Below are 19497 nucleotides of genomic sequence, written 5' to 3' on the forward strand. Positions count from 1 at the left end.
AAATGTGGAAAAGGATATATGAAGCTCATTTTAAGACACAGAACCTGGATGACAGAGCTTTGCTCGGTATTTTTTTTAATTTGGTAAATTGTGTTTTTTTCAGAAATTATATTTAAATATGAATTACATACTGATGAAATATGAATAGTAATTTTTGATCTTACCGACATAATAATAAAAAAAATATGAACTGGTTATTTAAATAAAAAAATTACGAGTGCAATTAGTTTAATATTTTATTAGAAACAAATACTTAATTTTTTACAGTTTATCAATCAACTACGTAAGTATATATGTATTTTTGTCATCACAGTTTTAATTTTGAAATTGCGTCACAACGTGTGGCCGCTGAAAATGACGAACAACGAGAGCGACATCTGCGAGATTTGCGGCAGCGTGCGGCACAACGTGTAGCTACTGAAATTGACGAACAACAAGAGCAACGTCTGCAAGATTTGCAGCAGCGTGCAGCACAACGTGTAGCTACTGAAAATGACGAACAACGAGAGCGACATCTGCGAGATTTGCGGCAGCGTGCGGCACAACGTTTAGTTAATGAAAATGACGAACGAGAGCAACGTCTGCAAGATTTGCGGCAGCGTGCGGTACAATGTGTAGCTACTGAAAATGACGAACAACAAGAGCGACGTCTGCGAGATTTGCGGCAGCGTGTGGCACAATGTGTAGCTAATGAAAATGACGAACGAGAATACCGATTAGAAGAACAAAGACGTCGAGATGGAAGACGTCGTAGGGCTTTAGAATTTAATAATTATTTACCGACTTATAAATGTGCCGTTACTGCAGCTGTGCAATATCACGCCTTAGGACCATTTGAAATTTTGTGTATCCATTGTGGTGCATTGCATTTCCCTGAGGAACGCGTTTCTAATTATATAAATAGAAATTCTTTTGATGACTGTTGTTTGAATGTACGAATTTTAATGGAGCAACCAAAATTTTTCAAATTAATTAGTACGTCTCTTTTTAAATGAGTGTTCACTGTGTGAAGTTTGAGAAACCTGACCAGTTTGATGACAATGTGTCCATGTTCTTCAAGGTGTTCTTGAGACGAGTTGCGGCTTCCTGAAGTTATATTGTTTAAAAGCTTTTTTTCAAAGATCTTTTAGGCATTTTTTAAGTGAACACATGAGTTAAAAAGACACAAATAATATAAGTAAACAATTGATTTTCTTGGTCTAACCTCAAAACAAACACTCATTGGCTTAGTGTTGCTTAACGACAACATCTACTGGAGTAGCTTTATTGTTGTGTCGTTAAAGCAGTTAGTGGCTCCCAATTAAAAAAAAAATGGTATTATTACTCGACAATAGATGTCAGGAAGAGTCATTTATGTTTAAGTTGATTATTGATAAAGTTGATTATTGAAAACATGGATGAAACAACATTTTCTAAAAATGAATCCTAGCAAGACTGATTTATCGCCCCCGAAACCCCTTCCATGGTAAATTTCATGAAAATTGTGGAGCCATTTCCGAGATTCAGATTACAGTAAAACCTCGCACAACGAACTCCTTTATAACGAAATCCTCGGTATAACGACGCAACTGTTAAGTCCAGCCAAATTGCTACGTAATCCTATGTATTTATACTTCTAAATAAGTAAGCATTTTTTGGACGCAATGCCAAAAACACCCGCTACAGCGAAGGTAAAACGGAAAAATCTTCAAAATATTTTTGTAGTATTGACATAAATTTTCAATTTTGCTTCGTAAATAAATTACGCTTCGGCAAGTAAACAATACTGCCGCCATCTTACAACTGATTGGCCATAGAAGTAAGAGTTATGGAGGTACTGAAACGCACTTTGACTACCAACATAAGCTATAGTACTTTGATTAATCGATCTTCCGAAACTGCCTAGAAAATTTCATCACGTGAACAATTTACATCATTGTTCTGTGAAAATGTGTGATCGTTTATCCGTGTTGTAATGAATGCCGATAACTGATACAGATTCTGTGGAAGTGTTTCTTAATTAAAATCTGTAGGTTTAGAAAGTTGTTTTTGTTCCATGTTGTAGGGGGGAATAAATTATTTAACCAGTTATGTATCTTGTTTAGAGGTTAAGTTTATCTGGGTTAAATTTTTTCGCTTGTAAATAAGTTATGGTTAGACAAATCTCGTGCGGTAATAAATGAGACTTAACTTTCAGTAATTTATTGTTAGTGTTCGTAAAATGGATTAAAAAAACGGAAAGCAATTTCTCTTACAACGAAACTGGAAATTCTACATGCAGTAGATCAGGGATCAGGGATTTTTTTTGGCATCAGAGATAAGTACTGAAACTAGTGCTTCAAATTTAAAACAGTTGCGAGCTCTTGAAAGTGTGGTTACCAAGGAACTTAATAACCATTCAAAGCAGTCATCCATTACTGACTTTTTTACAGTGAGACAGTAATCTAATAGGTATTACTGAAGTAAAGATTTCTTAAATTTTAATTTATTGTGATCTTTAGTGTACAGCATCTATTCTTTTCCATTATTACGTACTATACAATATATTTATATGTACTGTAATCAAATCGGATTGGTTTGCTTAATCTTCATTTGCTCTGCTCAAGGACTCTGTAGCATGTATTAGAAAGTAGGTAAGTACTTTGTGTATACTGTATCTATATACTGAGTAACTACTATTACTTCTGTGTTTTTTGAAATAATGATGGCTAGAGAAAAAAAAACCTTTGTATCACAAATAATTTGTTCGTTGGTTTTGAAATCACCTCATTATAAAGAAACATCGCTATAACATACACACATAATATCAGTCCCTTCCAGTTTGTTATACCGAGGTTTTACTGTGTGTGTGTGTGTGTGTGTATGTGTGAGTGTGTATATATATGTATGTATGTATGTATGTATGTATGTATGTATGTATGTGTATATATATATATATATATATATTAGTGATGGGTCAGTTCCTGTTTTTTCCAGGTTCTCGGTTCGGTACCGGTTCTTAAAAATCGGTTCTCGGTTCTCGGTTCCTCGGTTCTGACTTAAAAAAAATAAAATAAATATTATTCACACATTATTTATGAGGTGTTTTAAGTAATAAACTATTTACTGTTTTGGCTACAAAAAAGCACTAAAAAGCATGTGTCCATACTTACAATTTCAACAATTTACTGTTTATAACACTGAAAATAATAATTTGTTTGTATTGTTCTGTCCTCAATGTTTTTTATTGTATGCTTACAAAGAAATGCATTGGCATAATGATTCAGTCTTTAAAGAGGCTATCAAAGCAAATTAAAAGGTTTAGTATAGTTTTCAAGCTACAGTAAACACACCAACCTTAATAATACTAAAATTTACTATATTAATTAAACCCTACTTTAAAACATAGGAATAAAAAGAAAAAGTTACAATAATGGAAATAAATACAATGATGGTGAACTTTCAAAGAATTAGAATATAAAATTGTCCATCAAACTTATTGCCTACATTGAATTCAGCATGTTTGCACAGTCAACAGTAAATTACTGCCACACTTCTGATGCCATTTCTTACACAATTTGCTCTATTTGGCCAGAATAATTATACTTTACAAGTGTCAACAAGCATTTTGTAACTTCCCCTTTCAAAAAAATCCCGTTTGTCTAAATGAGAAAGTTACTAGCCATTACACTAGATGGCTGCAGATGCAGTGAACTTACATTCCAAAGCACTGCACAAAAAATTGCATAAAATTTTATAACGCCGAAAATTATTTCGGAAAATTTTTAATCAATCATTAATTATATTAAACAAATATTCTGTGGAATTTGCAATACACCAGTCACCCTTACTTACGTGTCAACGACTCAATTAACTGCCTATTTTTAAAAACAAATTGAAACAAACATGGCGTCTTTCTGTTCTCACATCTCTGCTGAGGCACGTCATAGAGTTGCACACCTCTATGAACTACATCTATGGCACCTTCAACTGTTATGTTTTGATTGTAAAACGTACTTTGTTTACAGATGTGGCGAGAACATTAAATATTTTCACGTGTTATTTATTTTATAGTTAGAGATGAATATTATTCCACGGAAGTCCAAAAAAATAATTCATATGTGGTTTGGACGTGAGTTGAGCCATTTCATGCTGCAGTTAAGTTAAAGTGAAGGACTATTTTCGTAAACGGTTTTGCTATACTGCCGGTACCGGTACCGGCACCGACATTTTAGCTGCGGTTCTCGGTGCCGGTTAAAATGCTGAGAACCGTAGGAACCGAGAACCGAGAACCGGTACCGACCCATCCCTAATATATATATATATATATATATATATATATATATATATATATATATATATATATATATATATATATATATATATATATATATATATATACACACACACAAGAATTGATTATTGAAAACACGGATCAAACTACATTTTCTAAAAATGAATCCTAGATAGATCATTTTATCGCCCCCGAAACCCCCTGCATACTAAATTTTATGAAAATCGTTGGAGCCGTTTCCGAAAGATTTTTTTTTAATATATATATATATATATATACACACACACACATACATACACACACACACACACACATATATATATATATATATCGGAAATATATAAAAGTATTGTTCGTTTAAAGATATATGATAAGATTTGTTACTGCAATGAATTCTACAAAATTTTGAGTATGGCACTTGCACAGAAATTATTATTATTTTTTGTGTTTGTGTTAGAGGTTAAAGTAAAAAAAGTATATGACGACGATGCGCTAAATGACCGCAAATACGTCCAGAAAAAAATTAAAATCTTAAGTAGTGTGAAATTATGTAAAATCAACCACCATCACCTGCGAATTAAATACTTAATTATCTACCTTGTTAATTATAATGAAACAGCGGGAGAATGTAGTGTCGCATGCTGAAGGTATTTGAGTTGTAATTAGGGATGGGACGATTCCAAAATTTTCGATTCCGATACCAGATTATCGATTCCTTAAAAAATCCTTCCATTCTCGATACTCGATACTCACCTAGTTAACTTAATATTAAATAATTCAAATTCTATTTGCAACATTTTTTTTTTCAGCTTTCAATACATATATGATGTAGCATACATCATAAATTCATATTTATCAAATTTGAGTACACAACTAAGTTATTAATATTAACTTATATAAATGTTTACATCATTAGAAGTTAATGACTCATATGTCAAAGGGGTCAAACTATTCTAAAATTTGTTTTGTAATACGGAATAAACTATATAAAAAAATTTAAGCTTTCCTTGAGCAGAATAAATTATTTTCGTTAATACAACTTGCCTAACTTAGAGAAGGGTACAAATAAACTAAAAAATTTGTGAAATGAAACAGTAACAAAAATAAGCAACAACTAGAGAACTAGCAAATGAAAGTATTGTACTTGATTGTGGTATTTCGGCGTTAAGTTACATTTAAGAAACACAAATTCATTCGTTGTTATTGTCATCGTCACACCATTCAAAAATGAATGTTTGTTTACATTTTTCCGCTTTTTTGGCGCGATTTAAAATGCTTGTGCTGCCCCGTACGGCTGGGTGAAGAAGTAGCATGGTTCGCCCGATAATCTGCTTGATACTACGACGCTGTTCCAACTATATGCCAGCGCCCCCGGCTGACGTGATATGGCCACTCACGTAAGGCTGTTCCAAACACCGTTTGGCCAATCATCTGCTTGCTTTTGTATTTATTTGGTGTCGCTGTTCCAAGTTGACGTCAGTGCCCCGAGCGGTGTGCGTGTGGACTTTAAAACTTCGCCTGTTTGTCTTATCTATCCAAACATTATGCCGGAAAGGAAAATAAACGCTGTAGTTTAGCGTATTTTTACAGTATATTTTTGGGTTTAACATTATAACGTGAGCGTGTGTAAGCTTTTGTTTGCTTTAGTGCATTTATGATTAATGTTCAATGGCGGCCATGTTGTGGTGTTTGTTTACCAGTGACGAGACAAATCTTTTACCCAGTATTTTAATTTCCCGCAAAAACAATGCGATTTCGCGTTTTAATACTAAATTTCGTGGAAAAACGCTGTGTTGTGGCGATTTCGCGTAAAAACTGTATTTTACGGTGATTTCGCGTTTATCGTCGTTCAATCGCGATCGCGAAAAGAACAGGCCCCTACTAATATGCAGTGATAATTTTTTTATAAATAATTTTTGTACTTTGACTTGTGTATAACATCGACCCAAGTTTTAGATATTGTTTATTTAGGGAAATATGACTGTTATATATGCGTCTAGTCAGTCATAACCCCACTCAAAGAGTCGTTAAATAATTGTATCTGACAGATTTGCAATGTTGTGAAATAATTTTTTTTGCTACATGCGGGAATCGACTTTTATCATCGATTCTCGATTATCAATTATTTAAGTAGAATCGGTAGGTATCGATGAAATTGGGAATCGGTTTTCCCATCCCTAGTTGTAATAAATACTTTTTAATCAGAACTGCATCAACTAATCACATTTCCTACTGGACTGCATTGTACGAGTAACACAATTACTAGGTACTAGATTATTCAGGTTTGTATTAATTAACTATGTTTCATGAATGTTTTATTATGTCCCTAAACCAGTGAACTACTAAAATTTTTCGATCTTTCAAATCAGGCTTGAGCCGAGTACTTAAAACTCGTCTCCACTCAAAATTTTGAGTACTCATGCACCCATAGTAACTATGGTGCATGTGTGGTAGTTATTGTGCTTCTGTAGTAACAATACTGCATCTACAGTAATTGTGTAATTTTTTTTATGGTAATTCTTTTATGCTGTCTTCACTTTATATGTGCAATTATTATGTTCAGCTACGCGGACAATAAAATAAACATACATTTGTACGTTTATTTCTTTTTAATGAAGCATGGTATAAATAATATTTATGTATAAAAGGATAATTGAAGCTCATTTAAAAAAAAAAAAGTTTGTTACTGCAGTGAGTTTACAAAATTTTAAGTATGAAACTTACATAGAAGTTATATTTTTTTTTGTTTTTGTGGTATACGTTAACGTAAACAAAATTGTGACGACAATGCGCTAAACAACCATAAATTCATTCAAAAAAAAATTAAAAACATAAATAATGTGCATGGTTATGTAAAATCAGCCACCATCACTTACAAATTCAATACTTAATCATCTAAATTGTTAATAACAATTAATTGGCGAGAGAATATAAGAGTAGCATGCTGAAGGTACTTAAGTTGTAACAAATACCTTTCTAATCAATTCTGCATCAACTTACCACGAATAAAAATCCTAGATTGTTCCAGGTTTGTATTATAATGTTTCATGCATGTTTCATTATGTCCTTAGACCAAACAGTGAACTACTAAAATTTTTCAAAGCAGCTCGACAACTCACCTTCACCTCGATGAAGTCTGGCCTCCCGACCCGCACCAGTTCGGCATAGCCTTCCAGCTCATCCACGTTCCACGCCTTGACGAGCGTGAGGCGGTACACCGTCCTCTGTCCCTTCTCGGCAAGCGCCCTGAGACTGTCCACGAACCTCTCCCAGAAGTCCTTGAACAAGGGCCTGTCGATCTTCTTCAGGCTGTCCTTGGAGCTGGCGTCCACGCTCACGTACAGCTGCGTCACAGGGCTCATCTCCCTGGACCACACCCCACCTTTACCTTCAGGCTCGGCTTAACACCTTGTAGACAGAGAGGTCATTAGTGATGGATGAGCTCGCCAACATCGGTATGGTTAGGAATATTCTGACACCTGGATTTTTGAGCCCCATAATTTTTTATTTGCATTTGCAGTGATACAACAATATTATTACCCAAAAACATAAAGCGGAGGATTATGCAATGAACTTGGAGAAAAATTTTTTCAGTTATGTATGCCTGTCAATCTAGGGATACATACACCTTCAACACAAATTTTTTTTACTGAGAAGGGTTGAAGGAGCATTAAAAAAAAAGATATGTATGGTTTGGGAGAGAGAAAGTTGTGTGATCACACGAGGCAAGAGACATTCCAGTACTTCCTGCCCACCAATGTCCATACCCAATGCAGGGATGTAGCCACATGGGGCGGCATGGGGCGGTGAAACCCACACTCGGAAATCGCCGACCCACACTAATTTGATCTAAAAACCATATCTCTATTCCTGGATGTATGGCAAGGAATGTTATCTCCTTGTTGCGCTAAGCAGTTTTTGCCGCCTGGCCGGAGCTGGAGGAGTGAATATGGAAGGGGGATGAGCTATTTTTAGACAGTCTTGCTGCGTGTGATGTGCCGCTGCAGAGAAGCTCTCTGCTACTTCCTTCCCACCCCAAGTCTCTACGTTGCTAGGCAACCATTCCTCACCCTCTTTCCTTACGTTGGTGGGACAAAGACAAGGTCAAACACTCCGTGCCGCCTAGCCTGGCTCGTTTGCCGCCGCGCGTCTGATGATTTAGAGATAACAGTGCCGCCAGGCGTCAACAAAGGACCTTCCTATCTTCCGTGTTAAGTGACAAGCAAACCACTCTACTGCACCATCAAAAGTGACATGTAGGCCTATACTAAAACATTAATCTGTTGTATGAGTGTCAGAGTGGATAGGTCAGTTGGACTTGTGAAAGTTTTTCTTTGTTATTGAGAGAAGGCTTGTGTATTATGAGGTGATGAGTATATTTACTTGTTACTTCCAATGGCCTATTTCTAGAGTGCCAAAGGAGTGAGTGAAGAATTTGTGACAAATGGTATACTAATAAAACTTTTGTGAGAAAACTAACATAAATAAGCCATTAGTTTTAGTAATAACATTGTCGGTTCTGTATTTATTTTAAGATATTCACAAAGGGCTTTCTTTTACAGTAGTGTAAACATGTCTAACAATGGGAAAAGAAATCAGACAATTACAAAGTTTTTCGTTTCACAACCAAGAAAAAAACGGGAAATTTTTCTGGACAGTGAGAATGTTCATTCTGAAGAGACTACCAAATCAAATTGTAAAGTATCAGAGTTAGAAAACAAGTGCCTTCTGACAAACACTGCGCCTATTGAATACCAGCCACCAGTGCCATCAACTAGCTCATCAAGTGTTGTGGGTGTATCTACAGAAGACCAGCTACCAGCAAGCACACTAACACCCTCAACTAGTTCTGCAGTTGCAGTGGGACGAAAACAAGCAGTCACATTTAGGCGAGAGTGGAAAACTAACAGAGCATGGTTGGTTTACAACACAGATGCTAAAGGTATGTTCTGCTTGCTGTGTCAAAAATTTAACAAAACTCCTTTTGATAGAGATACTTGGACAAAATCCCCATGCACTCGTTTGCGATTGGAAAGTGTTGTTCGACACGAAAATTGTGCTGCACATATTGATTCACTTAAACTTGAATTGCAAGCCAGCCTTCATGGTCCCATCAGTGACAAAATACAGCCAAGCATGTGTGAGGAAGATCTCATGAAAGCGTTTGCATGTCTATACTTCTTGTGCAAAAAGAAAATTCCTCATACAACAAACTTTGAGCCTATTTTGGACTTGGCATGCTTTCTTGGTGTTCCCATCAAAGACACAATTCGTGTAGCAAAAAATACTAATTACTGTAGTAGAACATCCATTCAAGATATGGTAATTAGTTTATCCACTGTGATAGAAAATGAGATCTTGGGCAAGTTACAAAATGCACCATTCTTCTCAATTGAAATTGATGACTACAGATTCAGCTGTAGTTGAACAATTAGTCATTCATGCACGTTATGTTGACAGTGAAGGTGTCCTGCAAAGCAGTTTCCTGAAAATTATTGACATTCTCAGTGACTTAGGAAATAGTGGCCTTAGTGGTACAAAAAATTGTACCTCAAATTTGCAAGGTGTTGCCCTGAACTCTGTTAACATTTCAAATGCTGTTATATCATATTTGCATGATAGTGATCTATGTTTCTCAAAGCTGTGTGGTATTGGAACAGATGGTGCACCTGTTCTTACAGGTAAACATAATGGGGCAGTTAAAAAGATAAGAGAGAAACAGGTAGAAATTCAGCAACAGCTAGATGTAGAAAATGTATGTGAAGCTGTTGGTGTACACTGTGCAGGCCACAGGTTGAATCTGGCTGTATCGCAAGCTGCTGAAAAGACCCTTGGAATAAAAAAATTCTGTGACATTATGAGGCAGGTATTTGACTTTTACCAAAACAGCTCTGTCAGAAGTGCTGGCCTGCATGAATTACAGTGTCTATTTCCTCAAGATCCACAAGGCAAGGTCAAGCAGCCTAGTCATACAAGGTGGTTGAGCTATGGAGAATGTGTACTTCGGATGAAAGATATTTATCCAAGTGTTGTACTTAGTCTTGAAAGGGAATGTGAAGAAAGAAATGATGCAAGGGCTCGGGGTCTGTGTTCTTATGTGACTGAATTCTCATTCATTGCAACACTGTTGTTAATGTGTGACGTATTACCCATCATGAACCGTCTTTCTAAAATATTTCAACAGGAAAATGCTGATTTGAGTATTGTGAAGTCTTTTGTAGATTCAACCATCAACAAACTTCAGAGACTGAAAGATTTTGAAGGATTAAATGAGAGGGAAATTGCATCATATTTGGAAATGTGTGCAAGTAAAGGTGTCTCAGTTCACACCAAGCCAACAAATGCTGCTCATTTCAAGAACATTAAATTACAGTACCTCCAAACACTAATTGAAAACATTCAAGTCAGATTTACCGATTGTGACATTCTAACATGTTTTTCCTTTTTTAACCCTACACATCTTCCATCTCCTCATGACCATCGCTTTGATGTGTATGGAACAGAAGCTATAAAACTGTTGTCTGCAAGATTTGGATTAGAATCAAGACTTTGCCTACAAGAATGGTGTGAAATCAAGCAATACATGGCTGATAACCACAGGAAAAAGACTTGTACAGAAGTGGTCCACTTTCTTTGCACTGACAAAACAATTGGCAGTTTGTTTCCAAATATAGCCAAACTCGCACAAGTGTACAGAGTCATTCCACTTCACACAGCTGACTGTGAGAGAGATTTCTCTCAAATGAAGCTCATAAAAACTGACTTGAGAAACAGACTGAGTGAGTTCACGCTTGATTCCCTGCTTCACATTTCGCTGGAAGGTCCAGATGTCCAAGACTACCCATTTAAAACTGCAGTTCAGCATTGGGCAGCACAGAAGAACAGAAGAATTCGCTTGAAATAGAAGTGAACGTTAACGATGGTTGAGAAAATTTGGTTAAATTTAAACGGGGGTGTTGTTTTTCCTAAAACAATTGACGTTAAAGTTGTGGTATTTAATTTGCTGTGTCGCCATTTTTTTGCAGGCAACCCACACTCACATTTTCCTAGCTACATCCCTGCCAATGGTCCACGTGTAGTGCTGTTTCACATCTCATGCATACTGCAGTGCGCTTTAAATTGGCTTTTACTTTCTCTTTCCAATGTACGATTTCCATTATTAATACTGTTCTAGTTTCGGTGTGCTTTGTTTCCAGATATACAACAGTAAGCAAAAATTAGTTTTAGACACAACTTTGGATTGAAATAAATTTTTTTTTTAAATGTATAAGAAACACTGAATTTTGTAAAGTAAAAATTAAAATGAGAAATATGTTGTACTATCTAATAATTGTTGTAGTTGCTATTCGCAGCCCACAAAGGAAGTTTTTTTCCTTGGACTAGACTTCTTTTGTCCCGTGATGATCTTACTCCTGTCGAACATCTGTGTGTTGCGAGTGGCATGTCCTACCGGCAAGGCTTCTCAACATGTTTGACGTGCCTTGGCAGAGGCAGTGGAGTGGTGGGGGTGACCTCGTGACTGGTCACGTGACTTTTACCGACTCTCCTTTCTACCCAGTGGAAGTAGGAGAACTTGCACCTTCTGGTTTGTTCCGGAACGAAGGGGAAGAGTACCAGAGGATTATTTATAGAACCAACCAGGGCACAGCGTAAGGAAAGAGGGAGTGAAGGAGTAAGAGAAGCATGCCTCCAAGAACGTCATTCTGCCGCCGCTCTGCCAGACCACCCGAAGAACGTCAATATGCCCAACAGCACACAGATGGTCTGTATTGGACAGTCTCTGTGACTGGTAAGAGGAACTTTAACTCTGGAATTGAACTTAGCCCAGTCATCGACGAGGGATCCCAGTGTTATGCTGTGGACAACGACCGAGTTAAAAAGGTAATTGTTGGCGACTTGCATTGTTAACTCGCACTTTGAGTTGGCCACTCATTGGGCAAGTTTCTTTGGGGAAAAGTCACTCTACTGTTTTGGACCCTGTGAGAGGTGTCCAGTACCACCAGAGGTCATAAAATGCTGGCCCGGAAAGTGTCAAATCTTACTTGCTGGGAAAGTAGGAAGTACAGAGCATAAAATAAAGTATGAGGGCAATACTCCGGGGCATATGGATGTGAGTGCATGACGAGAAACAATCGGTGGTGGTTGGTTTGAGGCAGGCTGGCTATGGCAGTGTATATGTACAAATGACTGTGACTTTTTTTCCTCACAACTGACTTCAGACTTTCGAGCAGCTGATGTGTTTCGCTGGTATATGTGTACCAATATGACAGGTCTACAACAGAACATTGTTCAAACGAAATGGAATGAGTGTGACAGGGGCGTATATGCTGGGCAGTTGGTGAAGAGGGCTGTGGCCTGTCCTTCGCATCGTGGAGTCGTCGTTGCGGAAACTTGGTGTTCCTGTCTTGGAGCGCTCCAACAGTCAGGCTAGAGTGCTGTTGGGGTAGGAAAGCACTAGTCGGCGGGCGTGTGATACGAAGAGATGACTAGCAGAGCGAACCCAAACAGGACAGTCTGCAGAAACTCTTAGGCGAGTGTTCGGCTGGCTTTGACCCGCAGGAACGAGGGGTTTATTTGGAAATGGTTGGTAGTTTGAAACCATGTTCACCCTCCAGGCGTATTATACGCATTATAAAAATTTGAGGCAATCTTAATACTATTTATAATTTTTTTGGTTTAAATATCTCCTTACGAGCAAGTTGTATTAATATTTGTTTTTCACTGATAAATTCATCTTATTGTATTACTTGCTCTGCCATGCTTTTTTTAATGCTTAAGTATTGTATATTTAGCAGAAAGTGATTATTTAAACATCATTTATCTCTTTTTAATTCATGTAAGAAAAGAATGTATTTCAAGCCCCTTGTCTGTGCTATGTTAGGTTAATTTATGACTTGTTAATATTGTTTTTTGACAGCCCCACGCTGTAGGCCAGCTTGAATAATTCAAGAAAGAATGACCAGGTTTACGAGACCATATGAGTACTCGAGTTTAACATGTTTGAAATTGTTCAATATTTATTTGCTGTTAATAAAATGTGAGACTCTCACAACACAGTTTTTTGTGTTTGCTTTAGCTCAATCCCTTGTTTCTCCTCTCAGGGGGCAACATAATAACCAATTTACTATTTCTAAGGAGTCATAATTGAAAGATGCCCTCTTGGTTTCAAATGCAGTTGTCAAAACATTTTTATTAGGGATGGGAAAACCGATTCCCAATTTCATCGATACCTACCGATTCTACTTAAATAATCAATAATCGTGAATCAATGATAAAAGTCGATTCCCGCATGTAGCAAAAAAAAAAAATCATTTCACAACATTGTAAATCTGTCAGATACAATTCTTTAATGACTCTTTGAGTGGGGTTATGACTGACTAGACGCATATATAAGAGTCATATTTCCCCAAATAAACAAAATCTAAAACTTGGGTCGATGTTATACACAAGTCAAAGTACAAAAATTATTTATAAAAAAATTATCACTGCGTATTAGGAGGGGGCGTATTCTTTTCGCGATCGCGATTAAACGACGATAAACGCGAAATCACCGTAAAATACAGTTTTTACACGAAATCGCCACAACACAGCGTTTTTCCACGAAATTTAGTATTAAAATGCGAAATCGCAATGTTTTTACAGGAAATTTAAAAACTGTGTAAAAGACTTGTCTCGTCACTGGTAAACAAACACCGCAACATGGCCGCCACTAAACATTAATCATAAATGCACTAAAGCAAACAAAAGCTTGCACACGCTCACGTTATAATGTTAAACCCAAAAATATACTGTAAAAATACGCAAAACTACGGCGTTTATTTTCCTTTCCGGCATAATGTTTGGATAGATATGACAAACAGGCGAAGTTTTAAAGTCTACGCACACCGCTCGGGGCACTGACGTCAGCTTGGAACAGCGACAACGGATAAATACAAAAGCAAGCAGATGATTGGGCGAACGGTGTTTGGAACAGCCTTACGTGAGTGGCCATACCACGTCAGCCGGGGGCGCTGGCATATAGTTGGAACAGCGTCGTAGTATCAAGCAGATTATAACGGGCGAACCAGGTACCAGGCTCTGTAATTCGTCACTCAGCCGTACGTGGCAGCACAAGCATTTTAAATCGCGCCGAAAAGCGGAAAAATGTAAACAAACATTCATTTTCGAATGGTGTGACGATGATGATTAGTTGGTCAACAGTGTTTTATAGATTTTGTTGGGTCGTTACCACAACGCCGAAATAACAACGAATGAATTTGTGTGTGTTTCTTAAATGTAACTTAATGCTGAAATACCACAAACAAGTACAACACTTTCATTTGCTAGTTCTCTAGTTGTTACTTAATTTTGTTACTGTTACATTTCACAAATTTTTTATGTAATTTGTACCCTTCTCTAAGTTAGGCAAGTTGTATTAACGAAAATAATTTATACTGCTCAAGGAAAGCTTAAAATTTTTTTTTATAGTTTATTCCGTATTACAAAACAAATTTTAGATTAGTTTGACCCCTTTGACATATGAGCCATTAACTTCTAATGATGTAAACATTTATATGAGTTAGTGTTAATAACTTAGTTGTGTACTCAAATTTGATAAATATGAATTTATGATGTATGCTACATGATATATGTATTGAAAACTGAAAAAAAAATGTTGCAAATAGAATTTGAATTATTTAATATTAAGTTAACTAGGTGAGTATCGAGTATCGAGAATCGAAGGATTTCTTAAGGAATCGATAATCGGGTATCGGAATCGAAAATATTGGAATCGTCCCACCCTAATTTTTATAACAATTAATATTAAAATTTTTTGCTCTTTTGAGCATATCACATAATTTTATTTAATGCCTTGTTATTATTAGTGACCTACTGCTAAAAATAGTTTCTACTGTGATATAAAATTTAGTGTTTAGCAATGAATTATTTTATTGTCAGAATGACTACAACCGTGAAAATGGTATATGTACAACATAAGTTTTTAATGTTAAATAACTGGGTAGTTACAATCTGGCAACAGTGGTCGCCATTTACTATGTACTGCAATCTAAGCAAGAGAGAGACTTTAGAACTGTTGGAAAATGAAACACAGTTATTTCCCATAAGAGGGCTACCCACAGTGCTTCATTGACAATTAAAAACCCATTTGTTTTGTTTAACTGAATGTTTTCATCACAAAGGAAGAAATTTTATTTCTGGTGGATTATCTAGTTGAATATTGTAGATAAATCAAAATGCTACTTGGCAATTGGAGGCCTAACCTTGAATTATTGCTTTTGAATATGACAAAGGTATCAGTCATGAGTAAGTCCTAACTTGTGAAAATTAGTTAAAATTTTTAGTTGAAGTTTGTACACATTGTGTTACGAAATGGGAAACAGAGCCACGATGCGTGCCACATACCTGAGTGGGCCCTCCAGTGGTAGTCTTGCCCGAGGCGTCTCACACGACCACTGATGTCATGCGCACATTAGCGTGGCTCTACCTGACCACCCCTCCCTCCATCCTCCGTGTCATCTTTCCTCAGCGCTGCTATCTATCTCTGAGCGGTTTTGGAAATCCCGCAAGCCACCGCGCGATGTGGCATGAGTAAACACCGCCTTGCTGGACTTTTCGGGTGTCTGGTCGACCCAGGATGACATAACTCGTCACAGCCGCTCTCGTCGGTTCGAGAAGGGCGCTACAAGTATTAAACCAGCGACGCCAGCTACCACGGGAGTCCTAAGCGAGTTCCGAGAGTTTGGAGAGTTCCGCGAGTGAAGGGAATTGCGACATCGGCGAAGAGGGTGAGGGAGACCCCCCCACCTAAATAGCGACGCGATGAGGAGCGATGGGACTAAGAGAGTGCAACTGAGTGGCGCGAGACTGTGTGTTCGGACAGATGCGAGGTAAGAGGCGAACCACTGATGAGCCTAACTCCAGTGAGGAGTACAAACTTGGAATCTTAACATTGGTGACTTGCGAATAAACATTTTTAAGTGTCAGTAATTGGTGATAAGACATTTTTTTAGTATAATTATTTATTAATAATGTAAATAGTATCCCTTACGAACCCAATTCTCCCCACATAGGTCGTAACAATATATATTAAAACTTAGCTGATCAGTTTTAAAACAATTTAACTTTTATATATTTGTAATATAAGTTAGATTAATGTTCACACACTTATTTTGCAAACAGAATGCTTTTCAGCTACACTCACCTATTTGTACTTACCTTTCGAGAAGTGACTATTTATCTGTCTTAAAACAGCATGCTGATATGTATAGTGAAATTTTTAAACATCAAACCAATTTAACATGGTTTAAAATCAAATACCTGAAAATAAATTTACTTATCTTTTAATATAATTTTTTTTTCCTCACCAGTAAACTTTTAACAATTACAGTGTTCTATAGCATAATCGTCGCCCTTCAGCTATAAACTGTGTCAGTTATAATGCTCTTGGGTCATTCACATCATATAGTATTTTCTTTTCCATGATGTCTGTTATTTTTGTTTGAACCAATTTCATTACTTTTCTTGGAACCCCATCTGTATCACAATATTCTGTGGTTACATTAGCACACTTCTCCACTAATTTATCAGGATGCATTTGCTTGATGTAGTTTTATAGGTTAATAGTAGTATATCCCAGCTGATTGGTCAGTCCACTAACACCACCACCACGAGAAATTACCGTTTAACAATGTAAACATGTTGCTTTATTTTGTTCACTTGAGTTTATAGAAAAATGTTTCCATAGTTCACTTTTTCTCCCAACTCGCCATCTCACTATAATTATATAAAAATGACACAAAACCAATTCTAGCACATGTAATTTTATTTATGTTGACTGAATATATAAAATTATAAATACAGTAGAATCTCATTATAAAGTACATCAATAAAGCCCCAACTTTTATACTTAGTAATGAAAGTACTTTATTCTGAAAGTCTATATATTTACCTTAAAAAAGTAGTATTTTTGAATATTTAAAAATAAAGTAGTAGGGGAACAAATGTTACATTAGCTTGGAAACAAATATTTGTAAAACAACAAGAATAAAAAAAAAATACTGAACTTAATACAGTAGCCTAAATTCTAGGCCTACATATACAAAATTTATATCTGTCGAACACAAAATGACAAATGGGTTGAACTATTTTGCAGATATGTACATTTATTGGGACAATTCCCTTGTTATCTCCTAGGTAAAGTCTCTTGCGACAAGCAGATAAAGATTACTGTTCGTACAGTTTAATAACTTTATAGCGATCTTTTATTATTGTTGACAGTGTAGTGGGCACCAAACCAAATGACCGTGCCACATCTGCATTTCTCCTTCAATGTGAACTGCTTGAGTTTCTTTTTATCTTTTTGGCCATCCATCCTGATTAAAATATTCATCCAACAATATTGTTTGCCTCGCGCTAGAGGTGGGTCGAAAAGTATAAACCTGATACTTTGGCACTGATACGCGCCTGTATCAGGAACGGCAAACGAGTACACTTGAAAAGTATCAGGTACTTTAGTATCAGTTCAGAATTCGCCTGGAACAACACCACGGCCAATGTGCGCAGAACCCGATCGCAGATGACGGTCACTTGGGCGGAGCTTGTGAAAGGGGAGGGAGCAGGAACGACGAATAAGGGATAAAGAAGGGAAATAATGTAGGGGAGGAAGCGCAGGGGAAGGCGTTGAAGGAGAGGCGCAAAGCGAAATTGTTACGACTTACGAGTCGTTTGGTTATTGTCCCACATCAAAGTACGCTCAGAGCGCAGTGCGTGCACAGACTCGTTCAATAATAAAACTAATGAAATTTTAATATTAAAAAGTACATTAATACAAGATATAATATTTATATTTGTGCACCTAACAGCTATGAAAATGCAAATAAATTCTCAGTTGACACTAATAACAGATGTAATCAACATTAGGACTTTTTTTTCCGAAAACAATTAGTAACTAGTATTTTCATACATTAAAAGATTACGATTTTATAAAAAATTAAAAATTAAAAAAAAAAACAGATACGGACATTAGTGAGCATACTATATCAATGTTTACGTTTCAAATGTTTCTTCAGATTAGTCGATGATGATTTATAACTCAGTTTTTGTTTACACAAATTACAATTAGCAAACTCATTATTTTCTGTAAAAAATTCCACACAAATGAAGTCTTTTTCGTGCACTTATCCATTCCTTATTTCACTATAAAAATACTAACTGCAAAGCATGACAGCCCGCAACAATGTACATGGTGATACACGGCCAGGACGAACTGCAGTGAATGTTGAACTGATTGATTCTGGCTGTATCAGGCGGGCATGAGAGTAACAGAGGTAGAGAATTACCGGGCGTGATAAATAATGTATCAGATTCTCCTTCCGGTCGCACGGTCTGCGTACGCGGAGCTTTGTTGCTTCCTGGGACTGTCTGATACAGAAGTATCAGACTTGTAACTAGGTACATTACTGTATCAGTATCAGGTTGGTACAGATACCGAAAATTGCTGTAACAACCCACCTCTACCTCGCGCCACGTGAAATGTAAACAAACCTCGCATCCATAGATAACCATAGCGCCGCACTAGTAGCGCGCGTCGCGAGCATGGCTGTGCCAGGCGACATTCCTATCTTCATGGCAAGACAATTAAAGCGTGTCGGCCATGTTGTGACACCAAACAGTTCAAAACTTAACCTGCATAAATAAACATTGGATATAAGTTAAAATATAATTTTTATTTTACGTTTGTATCTGCGTTAATAAAAACTTTTAAAATGTGCTCTACAAATAACCAAAAGCTGCGCAGCTAAAAACAATTGTCTTGAAGAGGGGCGAGACAGCAATCGATTGTTTAGATCGTCTCGTGCACTAAAGTGTGTGATCCATGAAGGAGGAAGAATGGCGCGTTATACTGTACTATGATTCTATGAATCGTTGAGACATTGTTTGTTTACGTTTTATACATGATTCTTGAAAGCGATAAAAATTAATCATAATGTACATTTATATTAAATAACCCCGGCGCAAACACAGTAACAATTATGTAAAATTTCCCTGATAACTGGAAAAGAATGGTCGTTGTATTGAAAGGCAGGATACGTTTTTAATGTTAAAGTGAAATATTTTTACACTGTTTACATTGGTATTTTGAGCGGAAATTAAAAATAGTACGTTGAACTGAAAGATACGTTATTCTGAAGTACGTTGTAACTTAATTTCACTGTACAATATTTGGTTCCGGCTTACGTTCAGGT

General features: G+C 36.6%; 1 protein-coding gene across 3 annotated transcripts in view; it reads right to left on the reverse strand.

Annotated features, from left to right (window-relative positions):
- The window catches only part of LOC134527582 (S-adenosyl-L-methionine-dependent tRNA 4-demethylwyosine synthase TYW1-like), a 72964-nt gene that overhangs the window by 23753 nt on the left and 29714 nt on the right, over positions 1-19497 (reverse strand). For all 3 annotated transcript variants that reach the window (XM_063360395.1, XM_063360394.1, XM_063360396.1), the window contains one exon: positions 7372-7618. In XM_063360395.1, the coding sequence (XP_063216465.1) occupies positions 7372-7618 (247 nt within the window). The remainder of the gene's footprint in view (positions 1-7371; positions 7619-19497) is intronic.

The sequence above is a fragment of the Bacillus rossius genome, chromosome 1, assembly GCF_032445375.1.
Source record: "Bacillus rossius redtenbacheri isolate Brsri chromosome 1, Brsri_v3, whole genome shotgun sequence".
Lineage (NCBI taxonomy): Eukaryota > Metazoa > Arthropoda > Insecta > Phasmatodea > Bacillidae > Bacillus > Bacillus rossius.